General features: G+C 43.2%; 1 protein-coding gene across 1 annotated transcript in view; it reads left to right on the top strand.

The window, feature by feature from the left end:
* The window catches only part of LOC117267476 (cysteine-rich motor neuron 1 protein), a 44,085-nt gene extending 29,498 nt beyond the window's left edge, over positions 1-14,587 (top strand). The window contains exons 9-15 of the mRNA XM_033643407.2: positions 1,590-1,711; positions 4,327-4,545; positions 6,475-6,690; positions 8,605-8,826; positions 9,654-9,776; positions 10,164-10,342; positions 11,544-14,587. Of these exons, the coding sequence (XP_033499298.2) occupies positions 1,590-1,711; positions 4,327-4,545; positions 6,475-6,690; positions 8,605-8,826; positions 9,654-9,776; positions 10,164-10,342; positions 11,544-11,738 (1,276 nt within the window). The 3' untranslated portion in view covers positions 11,739-14,587. The remainder of the gene's footprint in view (positions 1-1,589; positions 1,712-4,326; positions 4,546-6,474; positions 6,691-8,604; positions 8,827-9,653; positions 9,777-10,163; positions 10,343-11,543) is intronic.
* Positions 14,588-16,015: the final 1,428 nt, after the last annotated feature.

A 16,015-nucleotide genomic window follows, 5' to 3' on the forward strand; every position in this document is an offset into this window, starting at 1 on the left:
TTTAGGTCTAGCCTCAGAAGTCTGAAATCCTGTGAGAGCTTGCCAGCCTGACAGTGCAGATCTGTCTTCTCACACAAGACCTCTGCATGCAGCCACCACAAAGAAACAAAAGGCACAAAGGGTCTCTGTGTTTACACTGGTTGTATTGATGACATCCTGTGAGTACTGTAATGAACATATCCAAAACTAAAGACGCAGGCCTCCGAAGCAGAATGAATGTAAACTATGTGTAACCATGTGCTGTGCACTCCTCTCTTGTGTTAACAGACCAGATGAAGGACATTCTCAAGTTAGCGCTATGACCAAAGTTGTGTTTACTATACTTTATAGCTCAAAATCATCACTGTGACCTCACGGGGTCATGAATGACATTCCTCTGGCCATCACAGTTGCTGCACACTGGAAATTGTGCCAAGCCAGCAGTCCCCAGGGCCCCGGGGCCCCTAGAGCCTCCCCAAGCCCCCTCTATCCCCCTGGAGCCCATAGCGCTGCTTGGCATTCCACACACCATCTTTAAACAAAGCCTTGCTCTAAGGTCGCAGCACTCTCTGTCTCTGTATTTGTACAGTGAGGCGCTGGCCGAGCCCTCGCAGTGTTGTTTCAATAGCTGTTATTGCTGTTTCAGCATAGATAGGGTCCTCTGTTTGCTGAGCCTGAGATGTTTCGTCCTCTTTATGGGATGCAGTAGCATCCATGGGCTTGAGGGCTTCTTTTATTTATACTGCCCTGGCAGATGAAGATTAATAGAGTCATTACCCGGGCCTAATGAGGCCAGTGCTTCATAAAATGGGTATCATCACTTACCTTGAGGGAAAGACACTAGGGAGGCTGACAGAGGCTGAAAGAGATAGGGGGGAATAGAGAGGGTGTCCAGAATGTGAAAAGTGTAGATACAGGTCATTCTTTCATCTGGGTTTTTCACAATTTATCAACCTGCAGCTCATCCATGTTTTATTAGGCAGATAATTGGATCCAACTGGTCCTATTTTTAGCCTCCGCACTTCATACTGCTCCTCTCCCTTTCAATTTGATAATATCCTTTTAATGTTGTTTTTCTCTGACACGTGTCATTTCTGGTCGGTTAAATCCTCTCTTAATTCACCTGACCATCAGAAGGCCTCAGCCCCTTCTGTTTGTCTGCCCTTCCTTCTCTGTACTCTCCAATCAGCATGCCTACATTAGTTCTTATCTTTGGTGCTATTGTATGTCAGCCAGAAGCTTTTGGAGCAATAAGGATGGCAGCAGGGTGAATTGGAAGCATCTGAATTGGCTTTAGATTGCTCCTTCCAGAGTCTTTGGGTTGGTATGATGTGCAAACCACAGGGATGTCACGTGTTGGCCTTTTATTTGGCCTTCTTCAAAGGCAGCTAATATAGAGAGGGGGAAAGCAGGTCCAGATGTTGATTATACCGACTGGAGCATCTGGGTTTCGCTCAGTCACAACACCATATTGTTCCACAGACCTCTGTTCATCCTGGAGGTATCCTCATTGTTCGTCTATTTTTTATTATTAGAGCTGCACAGAAGTAGCTTGGACCTTTATGTGTGCATGTGTGTGCTTCATCATGTGTATGTTTGTTGCTCTGCAGGAGGAACAAGCATGGGTGTGAGATGTGCCGCTGTGTCAAGTGTCCTCCCTTCACCTGTGACAAGCACTGCAGCGATGGCTATCGACAGAACAGGAAGGGCTGCTCCATCTGCATGTGTAAAGGTAACTGAGCTCTTGTATAGATATCGACTGCTGCAAAATGTAGGGCAGTATTCAGATATTTACAACTGAATAATACTACAGATTCAACAACTGCTGGCCATTAAATGTAGCATTAAAAAAGCATGGTCCCCAGAAGATAAATCGTGCTAACTATGGCGAGATATTGACCTTCCCTCTGCCACTAGTCTCAAGCCAAAATTTTGACTCAAACATAACACATCTCTTAGTATCCATATCCATATGATATATCAATATATTATCCATACTTTAAAATGATTCTTGCTGCATCTTAAAGGAGCACTTCACCCACAAAATTAGCATCTGTATATCAATTACTCGCCCCGTGTTACATTGAATTTGTCAAGTTAGCTTTGTTTTTCTTGTATGCCTCCATGTTAAACGAAGAATCCAAGACCAGAGAAAATTCTTGATGAATTGAAATCAAGGGGTTTGCGTTTAACAACAGCAAAATTATTTTAAAACAGCCATTTACAAACTCTCACACAACTTGTGCAGTATAATCCAGGTGTCATTTAACTAGTTATATGCTCAGTACTTCCCAAACACATGCATTTTTGCTTTCCTTACTATTTAAAGGTCCAGTGCGTAGGATTCAGGGGGGTACACTGGCACAAATGGAATATAATATAATAAGTATGTTTTCCTTAGTGTGTAATCACCTGAAAATAAAAATCGTTGTGTTTATATCTAGCTGTGTAGCTGTTTGTATCTACATAGGGAGCAGTTCCTTGTCCACAGAGTCTGCTATGTTGCATGGCCATGTTTCTACAGTAGCCCAGATTGGACAAACCAAACAATGGTTCTAGATAGGGCCATCTGGGTTTTTGAGTCGGCCACCATAGTTAGTACTGCCCCTCGCAATGAGCCGAACAGCATTGGAAAAATGCTGATTTTTACCATGAAACTGCTTTATTAAGTGTTTTTAGCAGTTTAAATCACCCAGCCTGTTTATTTTGGAGAGGAAGAGACCTCTGTGGAGAATTCGGCTCCCGATTAAAACCTCCCGAACAACAAACACTGAAGAAATCCTACATGGGAGTTCACACCTGGCACATTGGAGAAATTTCAGCTGCTTTTAATGTGTAATTTTAACCACTAGATGCCACTAAATCCCACACACTGCTCCTTTAAAATACTAACGCATAAACAGTCTCACACATGAGAAGTGCATGAGAGTGCATGCATTTGTACTCTGCTCAGTGGAATGCACGCTCTTGCCGAGGCATGCTACTTGTGTGCATAAGTGTTTCAAATAGTAAGGTTTTAGTGAAAATGCATGTTTGGAAGGTACTGAGCATTTGACTGGATAAATGGATTGGATTTGATTATTCTGCGTGAGTTGTGCAAGAGTTTGTAACTGATGTTTTGATATAGGGTTGCCATGTTAAATGCAATCCCCCTTTATCTGCAGTTTATCAAGAATTTTCTCTATTTTTGGATTCTTCGTTCACTGTAGAGGCACATGAGAAAAAAAAATGTCTTTACAAATTCCTCCTGATACATGATTACAGTTCCACCACAAGGTCAAGCAGTGTACAGGTTAGAGGATGGATGGAGATAGGAGAGCTCTGTTAACAGAGTTGAATTTCTGCCACTAAGCTGCAGCTTGATTTCCTGTGACCTTCTGCTGCTCTGCTGAGGTGCCTTTAATGTGTACTTGTTTTGGTTCTTGTTGGTGTTTAGCTTCATCCAGGGGCTGTGTGTGCAACTCTAATTAGATTCCCTCAGCCCCAAAGTTTAAAGCAAGTATGCAGATGCCATATTTACGCTGCACCACATTTTATGTTATGTGTTTATTCTGCCAGTTTAGCGTCATTATAAATATTTCAGATTCAAATATACTTGTGGTTTTCCTGAATGGTGAGGTGATCAGTGCAGCTGGCTCCTCATCTGCACAAACATGCACAGACCAGCGCCTACTGCAAATAAACTGCTATTTACCTGATTTGGAAACTCTTGTATCAGTCTCTCTGTGGACTGTTAAAATATTTAGGGATAGGAAAGTTTTTTTGGAAGTCTGTTTTTTTTAGTGTGTTTTTTTGAGATTTAAATGAAAGAGAAGAGACAAGAAACATCTGCCTGAACTCTGCAGCGTTGTACAGTTCACTGTGTTCTCCAGATCCCAGTGGATCCCTCCAAATTTTAAGAGCCATGTTGAGTTTAACACATGCTGGGGCCCACTTACTGGCAACTTCGGCCCTTCATAATGTCTGCGTGCCTTTAAGCTACAAATTTTTATTTTTTTGTCAGTTGACTAAAATTGTTGGAATTTATTAAGCTTTTTTTGCGGCTGGATTATACATTGATTATTGGAACATAAGCATGCGATAAAGGAAGATTAACAATTTCTGAGTGGTGAATGTTCCAGTATATGGAACCATAACCACTTTAGCCTCTAATGAAATTGGACCTAAGACAGCAATACTGGTTCATTTTACTGTAAATCATAAATGTACTTAATGAAATTTCCACAGAGAATTTACAAGGTTCCCTACCATAGCAGGCTGTGTTGCTTTTTGAAGTTTTGCACAACTATTCCACAAGCCCTCAGCATCCCCCAGTAACGTCTTTGCCTTTCATCTTTGTCACTCCAGAAAGTGGCCACGTCCCAAGCACCACTGCCTCAGCCCCAATGCCCAGCTATTGCCTCACCTCTAATGGGCACCGGTACGAGGAAGGTGACGGTTGGCATGACGGTTGCCGTGACTGCTACTGCCACTCTGGACGGGAGATGTGTGTGCTCATATCCTGCCCTGTGCCCAGCTGTTCTAATCCGGTTGTGAGGCCTGAACAGTGTTGCCCAACATGTGAAGGTATGTCTCTACGATTCAAATGTGACTGTATTTTAAAGAATAATAACAGTTTTAAATTATATCCAGTTTTAAAGGATGATTCCTAGTTCAGTCAGGAACACTTAGTCAAAAAAATATATATTTCCATTTGCATTTTTATATATAGCGGTATGGCTCTGTTCTGGGGCCTCTCAGCCTTTCCTTGGGCCTATGCAGAAAGCATCTTCTATGCGCCTTAGTAGCAAGCCTAATGCGGAGAGAGCACACCTCTCTGCCCTTCCATGTGCAAATGAGGAAAGCCTAAGGCAGAGTGAGCTAACCTGCCTGCCCTTCCATGCACCTACATGTAAAGCCTAAGGGTTGCAAAGCGGCTTGCAGAGGAAGCAGCAACAGTAGGCAGGCCAGAGCAGTTTAAATAGGGTGCCCTGAATGAGATCCACCAATTGGTTGCATAGAAAGGAATCATGTGATCTATCAGCTGACTCCTTTCATCAGTCATCTGCTCCATCAGTTGATTGGGCTGTTTGAGATCAGCTGATGTAGCTGGGATGTGAGCTGAGCCTGACATTGTGTCCTGCCTGAACTAACACTATGCTCACTTTATTACATCTTGGATCTTATTGTGTCATTTTACAAGAACATTGTATTCAACAAGTTTGTTGATCTGGAAATGGGGTGACATTTCTCCGAAGAATAATTGTTTGGCAAGAAATGCATCACACAGTGAGACAGCATTTAACAAACCGCCAATAAAAATGATGGCCAAAACTACAAAAATGAGACCCAAGTGTTAAAGACCCAGTGAAATGAAAAATCACTTTTAATCCTGTGTCCCCATTTTAAATTGTTTATTTATCATTATATGCAAAATATATGTCCAAAATTAAGCATCAGAACTTTTCTCTTTCTGTAAAACGGTTTCAAATGTTTGACGACTCAACCTGTACTTAGGGGTGTTACAAAAATTCATCCAGTCAAATGATACTTTGGGAGACCAGCCGGCTACACCAGTCACATGAAGCAGCCTTTTGCTATATGTGGGTTGTATTAGCTAACAAAGCCATATGGAGACATAGGAAGAGATATGTGTGTTTGGATATCAGTGGGCAAAACCTTTGTTTTCATTTCCAAAACAATGGCTGAGGTCTAATTCATTATCTCACCCTCCTCACACTAACTGGGTTTAGGCAATTTTACCAAAGGTGGGGTTCATATACACGTCACTGCTGATTGGGCAATACCTCTGACACACCCACCAAATGAGAGAAAAGCTTGTTGCGCACCATCTCACACCGTTTTGAAGAAACACGTTCAGCCCTGAAAACCGCAGTAAAACAGTGCACACTGTTTTCAGATTGAACTTGCCCCATGTGTGGGAGGTGTGTGTGTGGAGCATGTAGCTCCGTATCGCGTTGACTTACTGACTACTTAAACTCTCAAACACACAGTCTCTGTCGGTTTCTCTAAAAATGGAAGGCACACTAATCCACACCCACACTTTTTTTTTTTGTATCCACAACCCTCCGACTCATGCAGGATATTTATGGAGGAGTGACTCAGTTGACTGTTCAAATATTTAGGAGTGAAAGAATGTCTACAACTTTCAAAAGCTACACACACTTTGCAGTCAGGGGACAACAGGCTAACTCTTTGCAGATGTCTGCTACTCTGCTGGACAGAAAGATGTTTTTAACTAAACTAGTGTCAAAACACAACTTGGACACCATCTGAAACTGCCCGAGGCTTCTTTTTAATGGCTAATGGTCTCCCATGGATCTTTATTCTAGTAAGCTATGACTGTTTACATTCTCAGGATGGTTGTCTCACTCATCGCGTAGCAGTTATTGTTTGGGGCTGAGTGAATGTTTGTTTGGCACAGACCAGAATGTGAATTTGATAGCATACACATGATTGTTTCCTCTCTTTTCCTCACTCCTCTTTCTACTGTAGATGAGTCAGGCAGCGGCCAGCCAGAGGGGATGGACATGGTGGTGTGCAGAGCACCTGGGGGGGAGTTTTACGTGGAGGGGGAGACCTGGAACCTGGACGAATGCACACGATGCACCTGCAGGAAGGGACGTGTCCTGTGCGACACCGAAGTGTGTCCCCCGGCCCTCTGCCAGACACCAATCAGGAACAAGGACACCTGTTGCCACGTGTGCCCAGGTAAGTGAAAACAGTAAAGCAGGGGTGATTTTAGATGAAACTCAGCAGGCCACAGAAGTTTGGGTTGTGGGTAGGGAAGTATAAAGCTGTTTTGGATGTGCTATCAGCATGTGGTTTTGGAAGGTCTTGCCTGTTGCACTCTGTCAGGCAGCTTTATGTCAGGCACACAGACTCATAAAGAAACCAGCCCAGACCGGTTGGATTTACATAGTCATCCTCCAGGCAGGCAGCAGCACATGTGGACCGCTCTCACCCAGCAGCCCACAATGGAGCTTCATCCAACTCTCTTATAGCTGGAGGGGCGGGAATGTAACTAATTTCACTAAATCTGTGCTATTGCTCCAGTTATGGGAATAAACTTTGACACAAATGTCGAGGCAAAACCGCACACATATTTTATTTACAACTGTACCCAAACACTCAAGCTTCTTCTCATACACTTAGAGTCAATATATCCCAAGCACTCCCGAGCATGAGGCCCACAAATCAGCAATGCATGACTGCGCCTGAGAGCCGCTCCTTGAGAATGCCGGCCCGCCTTATCGCTGCATCTCCCTTCACAAAAGCAGATTGTCAGAGGCCAGCCTTTGATATATGTATGGGCCTGGTCACCAGGAATGTGGGAATAATACACATCTCACTGACAGGCCCTATGATGTATGTGTACAATAGGGTAGGGTAGTGTGTACAAGCTACCCAAAGTCTTTGGTCATGAGAAGGCCATAGATCTCAGGCCTGCAGGGGACTGAGGAGACGGAGAGATAAGGCCTTCCACTGAACTGACATCTGCCATATGGAGTCACTTGTGTTGTGTTTAACATACAGTAAATGATCTTATCTTGAACGTAACCCTAAAGGCTTAATAACTTTAGCAGATTGAGATTTTACACAGATGGGATAAATGCGGGAGTCATGAAGAAGTAGGCCGCTCTGTGGAGTTATATATAACTCAGAGATAATTTTTATGCTTCTGCATTGATGATAGCTGTGGCCAGAGGCATTATGTTTTCAGGTTGTCCCTTTGTCTGTACATCAATATGCCCAAATCTTGTGAACGTGATATGTCAAGTACACCTTAAGGGAGTTTTTTCAAATTTGGCACAAACATTCACTTAGACTTGACGATGAACTGATAAGATTTCAAAGGTCAAGGTCCCTGTGACCTTGCATCCATCTTAGTCTCGTGAATGCAGTGTCTTAAGAGGGCCTTGAGACAGTCTCCCCAGATTTGGCACAAACGTCCACTTGGACTCAAGAATGAACATATCAGAGTTTGGAAGTCAAAGGTCACTGTGACCTTACAAAACATGTTTTTGGCCATAACTTAAGAATTAATTTGCTAATTATGACAAAATATCACACATTAATTTATTATTTATTATTATTTATTGCTATTTCTTTTTCTTTCTTTTTTTGCATGCCTAGTTTATTTGAGTTTTTAAATATTGAAGTCTTTAATCTGACTCTTTCCCCTCGACTGCTGTAACACTGGAATTTCTCAATTGTGGGATCGATAAAGGTGCATCTTATCTTATCTAAGGTCAAAGGTCAACTTCAGTGTGACATAAAAACTGTCCATTGCTCAACGTCATATCTCGGGAACAGAAGGGGAAACATTTGGCCAGATTCTGATTTGATGTGTGTGAAGCATCCATGTGTTCATAGACATGCATGTAAACTGTAAGTGTAACTTGACCAGTACGTGGAGGCATACAACTGCAAGGCAGTAATTCTAGTTTTACTTTGAAAATAGCATCTCTCTATGAGCTTAACTTCAGCTATAATCTTACACTGCCAACTCCTGTTAAGTGAGGGAAAGAGGCTGTAACATGACTCAGCCCACAGCCCCATGTCTCACCTTAACCTTTGTGTATTTTCATTATTAACCGTATTTATACGTGTGTGCAACCACAGAGGAGACGCTGAGCCCCTTGCTGCCAGTGAACAACAGCCAGCAGGAGTACTGCATAACCAGCGACGGAGACGTGCTGCTGGCCGGGGACTCCTGGAAGGCCAACGCCTGCACCAGCTGCACCTGCAACAACGGCACCATTCAGTGTTTCTCACAGCGCTGTCCGGCTGCCAACTGCAGGGTGCCCGTCTTACGCAAGGGCCAGTGCTGCCCACACTGTCTCGGTGAGTATTTAGGTGCGTCTCATTAAAGAGAAAGCTGCCTTTATTAGTATTTGTGCCAAAGTGTGGCTCTGAGTATTTTTATTACACTAAAAATATTCTCACCTTTGAGTTGATACATTCTAAATATGGTTTATATTGCATACTAAAATGTTGTTTATGTAACACTTCCACAAACTCAGAACAAGAAATGTCACAGATGTGCTTTTCGTAATAAGTGGTACCACTGGAACAAGGCACAGCCTGTTGTTGGGAAAGTTCTAATTCATAATGCTACATGTCAAAAAGAGGGCGTAACTGAGGGAATGCCGGTTTCCAGACAGAATGTGTGTGTGTTTGTTCGTTAGACATCGCCACTCTGGCGCTTCATGGGCAAACACCATCATTCGCAACAACATTCCATGTGACATACACACACACACGCTCACAGCGAAAACATTCCTCAAGCATCCGCACATTCACACGTGTTTCCTGTCGCCGGCTGAACCGGCCCCGCAACGCTCTCTCTGTGGCGGCACAGGAAGGCAAAGCTCCATGTCAGCTTTTCCTATAGAGGAAAACCTCAGCATAGGCTCCCATTGTTCACCCTGATATGTAGCCGTTTTCTGGCCTTTGTTTTTGTTATTTGCCCTGTGGAAAACAGAGCTTTTTACGTAATGCCCTTACAAAGCAGTACAGTGGAAGTTAAGGGGACCGTTTCTATGAACGCAGTTTATCCATTGAGACACCGCTGACCTCATACACTAACTCATCGTCTGAATGTTTATGTCTTGAGTGGTTTTGCATTACATCAGTGATAGAGGTAATTGATCTTATTACTGTTTGAACAGAAATTACAACGTCAGTGCCGGTGATGGTGTCCACCAACGCCCCCAAGACAACGGCCACCATTACAGTGGAGAGTGCAGTGTGGATCACCACTGTCACAGTACCGCCCATCATTGCTGATACAGGTACCTGCTCATTAAATCCCTCCACACACACTCCTCTCCCTATTCCATTTAATACACTCTGTAGTAGTAACTCCATCCTAGTTATTAGCGTCACTGTGTGTACTCTCCCTGCCAGCCCCTGCAAATGTTTATAATAATAAAGGGTGTTTGGGCTGCCTTGATAAATGAGTGAAACTTATACTAACTCATGCTGAACTAAAACAATAAGGTTAATGGACACTGGCTAAGCATGATCTCTCTTGAGACGCCCAGCGTTAATTTCTGCCGGGATTTCTGCCAAAAGCAAAGAAATAAGCTGTTTTCAATTTAGATTTGGTAAACAATGTGGGTACGGTAATGAAAAAGCTAGCGGCTATCAGATAACAACGTTGTCTGTGTGTTCTACAGATGAGCCAGGTTTGGGTGAGATATACCCCAGCCAAACGGAGATGGCTCTCATCTACCAGTCAGCAGCCTGGATCCTGGCAGGCCTCCTCCTTGCCATCATCATTTTCCTCGTTGTGGCGTTGCTCATCAACAAGAAGAAGAAGTGGGTGCAGATGTCCTGCTACAGTGCACCGAAGAAGGTGAGGAGTTATCTTTAAATTGCATAAATCAGCTGATTGTTTTGAAGGCTTAAATTGTGCTAAATTACACAGACTGACTCTTATAAATAATGATGTGGACAATTTTAATGTGGGAATGGGTCATTGGGAGTTGTCCTTCATCTTCCATCTTCTGCTACAACTAGTGCTAAAGCCGTCATGACATTAGGATTAATCTTTCCCCAAGCGATGGCTCGATTGTGAAACTCTGGAATACCAATGTTTCAAGTAACAATTTGGCCGGTACGCAATAATCAGTGGTGTTTTTTTGTTGTTTATTCCCCCTTTTGTGACATGAAAACATGCATCTTCTTTAAATGTTTTATATCCTTTTTACTATGGAAAATATATCATAATTCCCTCTTTAATATCGATTTTATATTGCTGTGAAAACACCAACAAACATTATTTATTCAAGTTTCTGGCCAAAAACGAATTTTTTAATTAAATTATAATGCATTGTTATAATTTACCTTGGCCTAATAGTCATTTTTACTGAGTAGAGCTTGAACCCATCATAATATAACTCAATGCAACCTGCGTTACTGGTTAGTTCTCGCCAATGGCTGCTAACAGCTAACGTTAACTAGCTCCCCTCCTGCCCATTTCAACACAGATGTTCACAATGTAGCATTATCAGGGAAACAACAGGTTGAGTCTCCTGACACGCTGATCATAAATTTACTGTGTGCTTTCACCTGAAGGCATCACCGTGAAAGGTCTGTGTTCACCCCAAACATGTTTTCTATTGTCCCCAGGGCAACAGGACAAGGTTAGTCTGGAGCCCTGCGTTTTAGCCTGGGCAACTTGATGTGACACAGCAGATAAAACATCGGCCACTGTGGTTGGTGCATGTCATCTATTTTGCTGATGGCATTCAACAACGCAAATATCAGCTGATGCAGATGTTTGGCTGAAAAATTGGTGCATCCCAAGTTTCCCTTTGTCTTGCCCTTTTAATTGGAAGCCATGTTACAATCTACAACTTGACCATGAAATGAGACTGCAATGTCAGAAAGTCATAATTAGTAATGGAAACAGAATCAAAATCAGAGTTAGTATTGTCAGAACCATCTCATGAAAGCTAACATACAAGCTTTTATGACCTACTAGCTATCAAGACCTGAACTATGGCTTCAGTCTAACAACAAGGGATCATGTTCTTTCTCCTTTGCCTGCCTAGACGGTGATCCTAAAGAAGCACGTAAATAAGAACTCGGTGGTCTACATGGAGCCCTCCAAGGAGAACAAATTCCAGAACGTAAAGAACGACTGCGGCATCATCCACTTCTCCCCAGAAATGAGCTCCTCCTGTGCGGACAAGATGACCATCCCCAGGGCCAAGCTGAGCATGGGCAACGACTGGACGCCGCGCTAAAACAAACACACACACACACAACAAAAAAACACAGCGAAAACTCTGCAGATCAGAGCTGTCCGGCACCTCCCACTCTCTCTCACTGTTGTCTCCATTCCATGGTGATTAGTGCAAGCAGTGCACACACACACCTTGGGTGCCGCCTTGGTCCCACCCTTCTGTCTGTGTGAAACCGAGGATGCTCTGCAAGAGACAAAGCAACTGACCTCTGTTTCTTTTAATCTGTGTCCATATTCTTCTGTGTTTGGATCTTTGTGGTGAGGTGAGACGCTGGGAGGTGGATGGACGGGTGGACGCATAAAGGACACAGCCACTCCGGGCTCTGCTTTAAAACAGAGAGGGAGGCAGCCAGAGGAGCTCCTCTGTCAGAATCAGACTTTGACTGTGAACATTGTAATATTAATGCTTATTGTTGCCTCCTTTTGAAACTGGAACTTTGAGGCAATAAGAGGAGCATAAAAAAGCTTTAGGGCAGGGGATGGGCTGTAGTTACAAGGGGGTGTAAAGGATGCTGCTCCCCCTGAGGTCAGCAGTGCTTCATGGATGTAATCTTTTTTTTGCAGCAGGGAGGCCAAAGGAACTGATAATCCAGTTGGATCAGCAGCCAAATCATTGTAAGTCAACAGGCTTTATATCACCCCCAGATCCAACCCCCTGCTTTAGAATGTGTGGTTTCCATCTTAGTTTTTGTATATTTCTACAGTATTTGTACTAGTCGTAGTGTTGTTCTTGGCCACCTCTCGTTTTTATCATGGGTGTCTCCATGGAGCCAGATTAAAACATTTTGAAAATGCCGGTCTAAACATTCCCGTGATCAAGTTCAAGAAGGACACACTCCCCGAATAATTTCTACCTTCAAACGACCCGAGGCATTCCATTCAGAAAAACTCTGACAGCAAACCACAATTCTACAAAGTGAAATATGTGAACTCCCCCTCTGAACTCATTGGCAATACAGTAGCCAATGGTCTTTAACTTTCCCCTGAGTCTCAGCCGACCAGAAAGAATCAGTCGTACTTCATCATCACACAAATTGCAAGGTTGAAGCGATGTTCATCCAGGAACAACGTCATTTTTACTGACTGCAGAGTGGTGCCAGAAGCTTCATCTGGACCTATGAGGAATGTCTCCGATATCATGACTCACTCCTAACTTCATTCACAGCTGTGTGCGTGTGGAGCTACTGTTCACACTGAATGCTGGTGATAGCATTGATTCATTTAAAAGCCTTAATTCTACAGCCTTAATGCATATCTTGTTTTCCTTTAATAACTGTGTTAGCCAATATAAAGCAATCTAAAAACAGTTACACGCCGATCAGCCACAACATGAAACAACTTTGATCATCTCGTTAACAATGCAGTGTTCTGCTGGGAAACCCTGGGTCCACCTTACACACACCACCCACCTTAAACACCTTTACAGACTAAGTGCCCCCCCCCCAACCCTTCCAATGCATCATGCCACTCTCAAGACATGATCTGGCCTCCGAATTCCCCACATCCCAATTCCGATCGATTATCCGTGGGATGTACCCCACTTTGCAACTCATAGGACTCAGAGGATCCACCACCACTGCCCTGGTGCCAGACATCTCAGGACACCCCCAGAGGTCCTGTGTCCATCCCTCAACAGGTCAGAGGTCCCATCGTGGATCGGACTTGGTTCTTACCTGTCAAGGCACGAATGCAGGACCTCAGGGGTACCAGCATATCCCATGGATGCTTGATTGAATTGGGATCTGGGGAATTGGGAGGCCAGGGGATGCCTTGAGCTCTTTGGGGGGGCCATTTGAGAGTGCCGTTGCCTTGAGGAGGGGGTGTACTTGGTCTCTAACGGACTGTTAATGTGCCACATGAATGCCAGGACCCAAGGTTTCCCGGTATTGTAACTAGAAGATCGATGTTCTTCACTTCACCTGTCATTGGTTTAAATGTTGTGGCCGATTGCTCTATATTCCCCCAGTATTGAGACGAACAAATTGTGTTGTAAAGACAGTTTTCAGCGTTTCATATTCGAATGATTAATGTGTCGTGGAAGAGTCTAAGTGGAGCTCGCTAGAACCTGTACATAATGGTACACATTACAACGTCTGAGCATGTTAGAGACGTAGCACTTTTCTTTGGAGCCAGTGTATTTTTATTTTTTTTTTAAAGAAAGCTCCCTGCAGGATTCTTGTAGGGATAAAGTCCCTAATCAGGGATTTGATATAGGCATATTAAGCCCACAGAGATGTTAAACCACTCAAGTGAACACGCTGTTGCAGCTAGAGGCTCTGTACCAATCTGATCAGTACGGGGGGAAGGGTAGACTCTGAGAAGCATTACGAAACAAACTGGGGTTTCATAGGAAAAGGTTTTGGATCAGAGTTCTCAATCCATTGCCAATTCTCTCAACACAAAGACCTTTCTGATGCCAAAATTGGTTGGAGACCAATTTATATTGAAGTGTTTTAGTAACTCAGTAGATTTGTGTCTGTTTGAATCATGACCATGTGCTTTAAAATGAAGAGGCGACTGTAAAAGCTTACGCAATTCTTTGTTCTTCTATGTGTAAAAAAAAAAAAAAAAAAAGTAGTTTAAATTAGTAGGACAGAAGAGTACCTTATTTATTTTTTCACATAGCTTTATTTATTATTACTAAACTATAGTTTGAGATTTTTTTTTTTTTTTTTTGAAAAATGAACTCTTGGTAGCCAAAGCTGCTGTACATTGTAGACTATTTACCATTTCTATCTGCTATATTCTATACAACCTTATTTATTTTACTGTTGCAAAACCTGTAAATATGTTTCCTAGATGATGAACTGTAACATTTACACTTATTTTGAAAATAAATGTGTGAACCAAGGTGGCCCTGCATGGATGATACTTTAAACTGGGTGGGAGGAACAATTCCCCAGAGTGCAGTGATGTCATTCAAGATGGTATCTGTTAGTGGTTTTTAACTTCACTCGCAGATTTGCAGGCTCATGCACATCTGGTTTTGGAGTTGTGCTCCAAATGGGACTTTGTCTCCTCGTAGTTGCTTTAAATCTGATCGTTTCCCCTTGTTCTCTTATCTCAGTAGCACTTGCAGATGTGTTTAGTGGTAGAAGCCGTTTCTGAGGGGGGTCCTCTGAGATTTGAGAGCTAGCGGAGAGTAAGAAGACCTCTCATCTATCCAGTGGGCTATTAAAAGCCTGAAAAATGTCATGCAGGTCAGACCTGGAAACCTGGATTATCTTCAGTGCAGATCGTGCTGTTGTTCTGACTTGTCCGTCAAAGCTCGCTCATAAACTTCAAGGTGAGGAAGCCTCTCCGGAAGATCAATGAAGTAAATATTAGGGTCAGTTTCCCAGGCTGCAAATGTGTCAAATACTTAAAAAAAGCCTTCAGATTATCAAAAGTAGTGATATTTGACTTGAGATATTTTCACAACTTCCGGAACATTCCCAACCTGTCTCAATTGATGGTACGGTGGTGCAGTGGTTAGCATTGTCGCTTCACAAGAAGCACAAGAAGGTTCCCAGTTTGAATCCAGGGTGGGGGGTTCGAATCCCAGGATGGAGTAGCCCTTCTGTGTGGACTTGGCATGTTCTCCGTGTCATCATGGGTTTTTTCCCTGTACTCCAGCTTCCTCCCACAGTCCAGAGACATGTAGGTTAATTGGTGACTCTAAATTGGCCGTAGGTGTAAATGTGAGTGTGAATGGTTGGTAGTCTGGTGACCTGTCCAGGGTGTACCCTGCCTCTCGCCCAATGTCAGCTGGGACAGGCTCCAGCCCCCCCGCAATCCCCAATAGGATAAGCAGTTCCAGAAAATGAATGAATGTCTCAATCGAGTGATAATTCAATAAGGGTTCCTGCAGCTCAAGGCAAGTTAGATTTAAGGCTTTAAAATGCCACTCAATGAAATTTAAGACCGATTTTACAATAACCAAAATTGAAGGGGAAAGAAAAAACATGAACTGACATCGGTTTCTTAGGTTCTGGGGTAATTTTGCCCAAATGGTTACTGTAACACACAGCATGATGGTTTTTGTCTCGTGGCGCAGAACAGAGCTTGTCAACACTTGGCGTTTCTTGGCGATTTTGTGGTTCTCACTTTGCATGTGAGGTTCCACTGCCATGATTCCCATTGTGCTGAGTTTGTAAAGCTTTTTGCAAAAATTACACCAAGCCTTGTTTGCACTGCATTGCACTGCATCAATGAATCTGCACTTCCCCAGGGCAAAGTGACAGCTAGCTAGCGGACAGTGGATCCTCTGCTCTAACCATTCAGGCTGTAAACAAAATA

Source organism: Epinephelus lanceolatus, chromosome 15 (assembly GCF_041903045.1).
Source record: "Epinephelus lanceolatus isolate andai-2023 chromosome 15, ASM4190304v1, whole genome shotgun sequence".
In the NCBI taxonomy this organism is placed as follows: Eukaryota; Metazoa; Chordata; class Actinopteri; order Perciformes; family Serranidae; genus Epinephelus; species Epinephelus lanceolatus.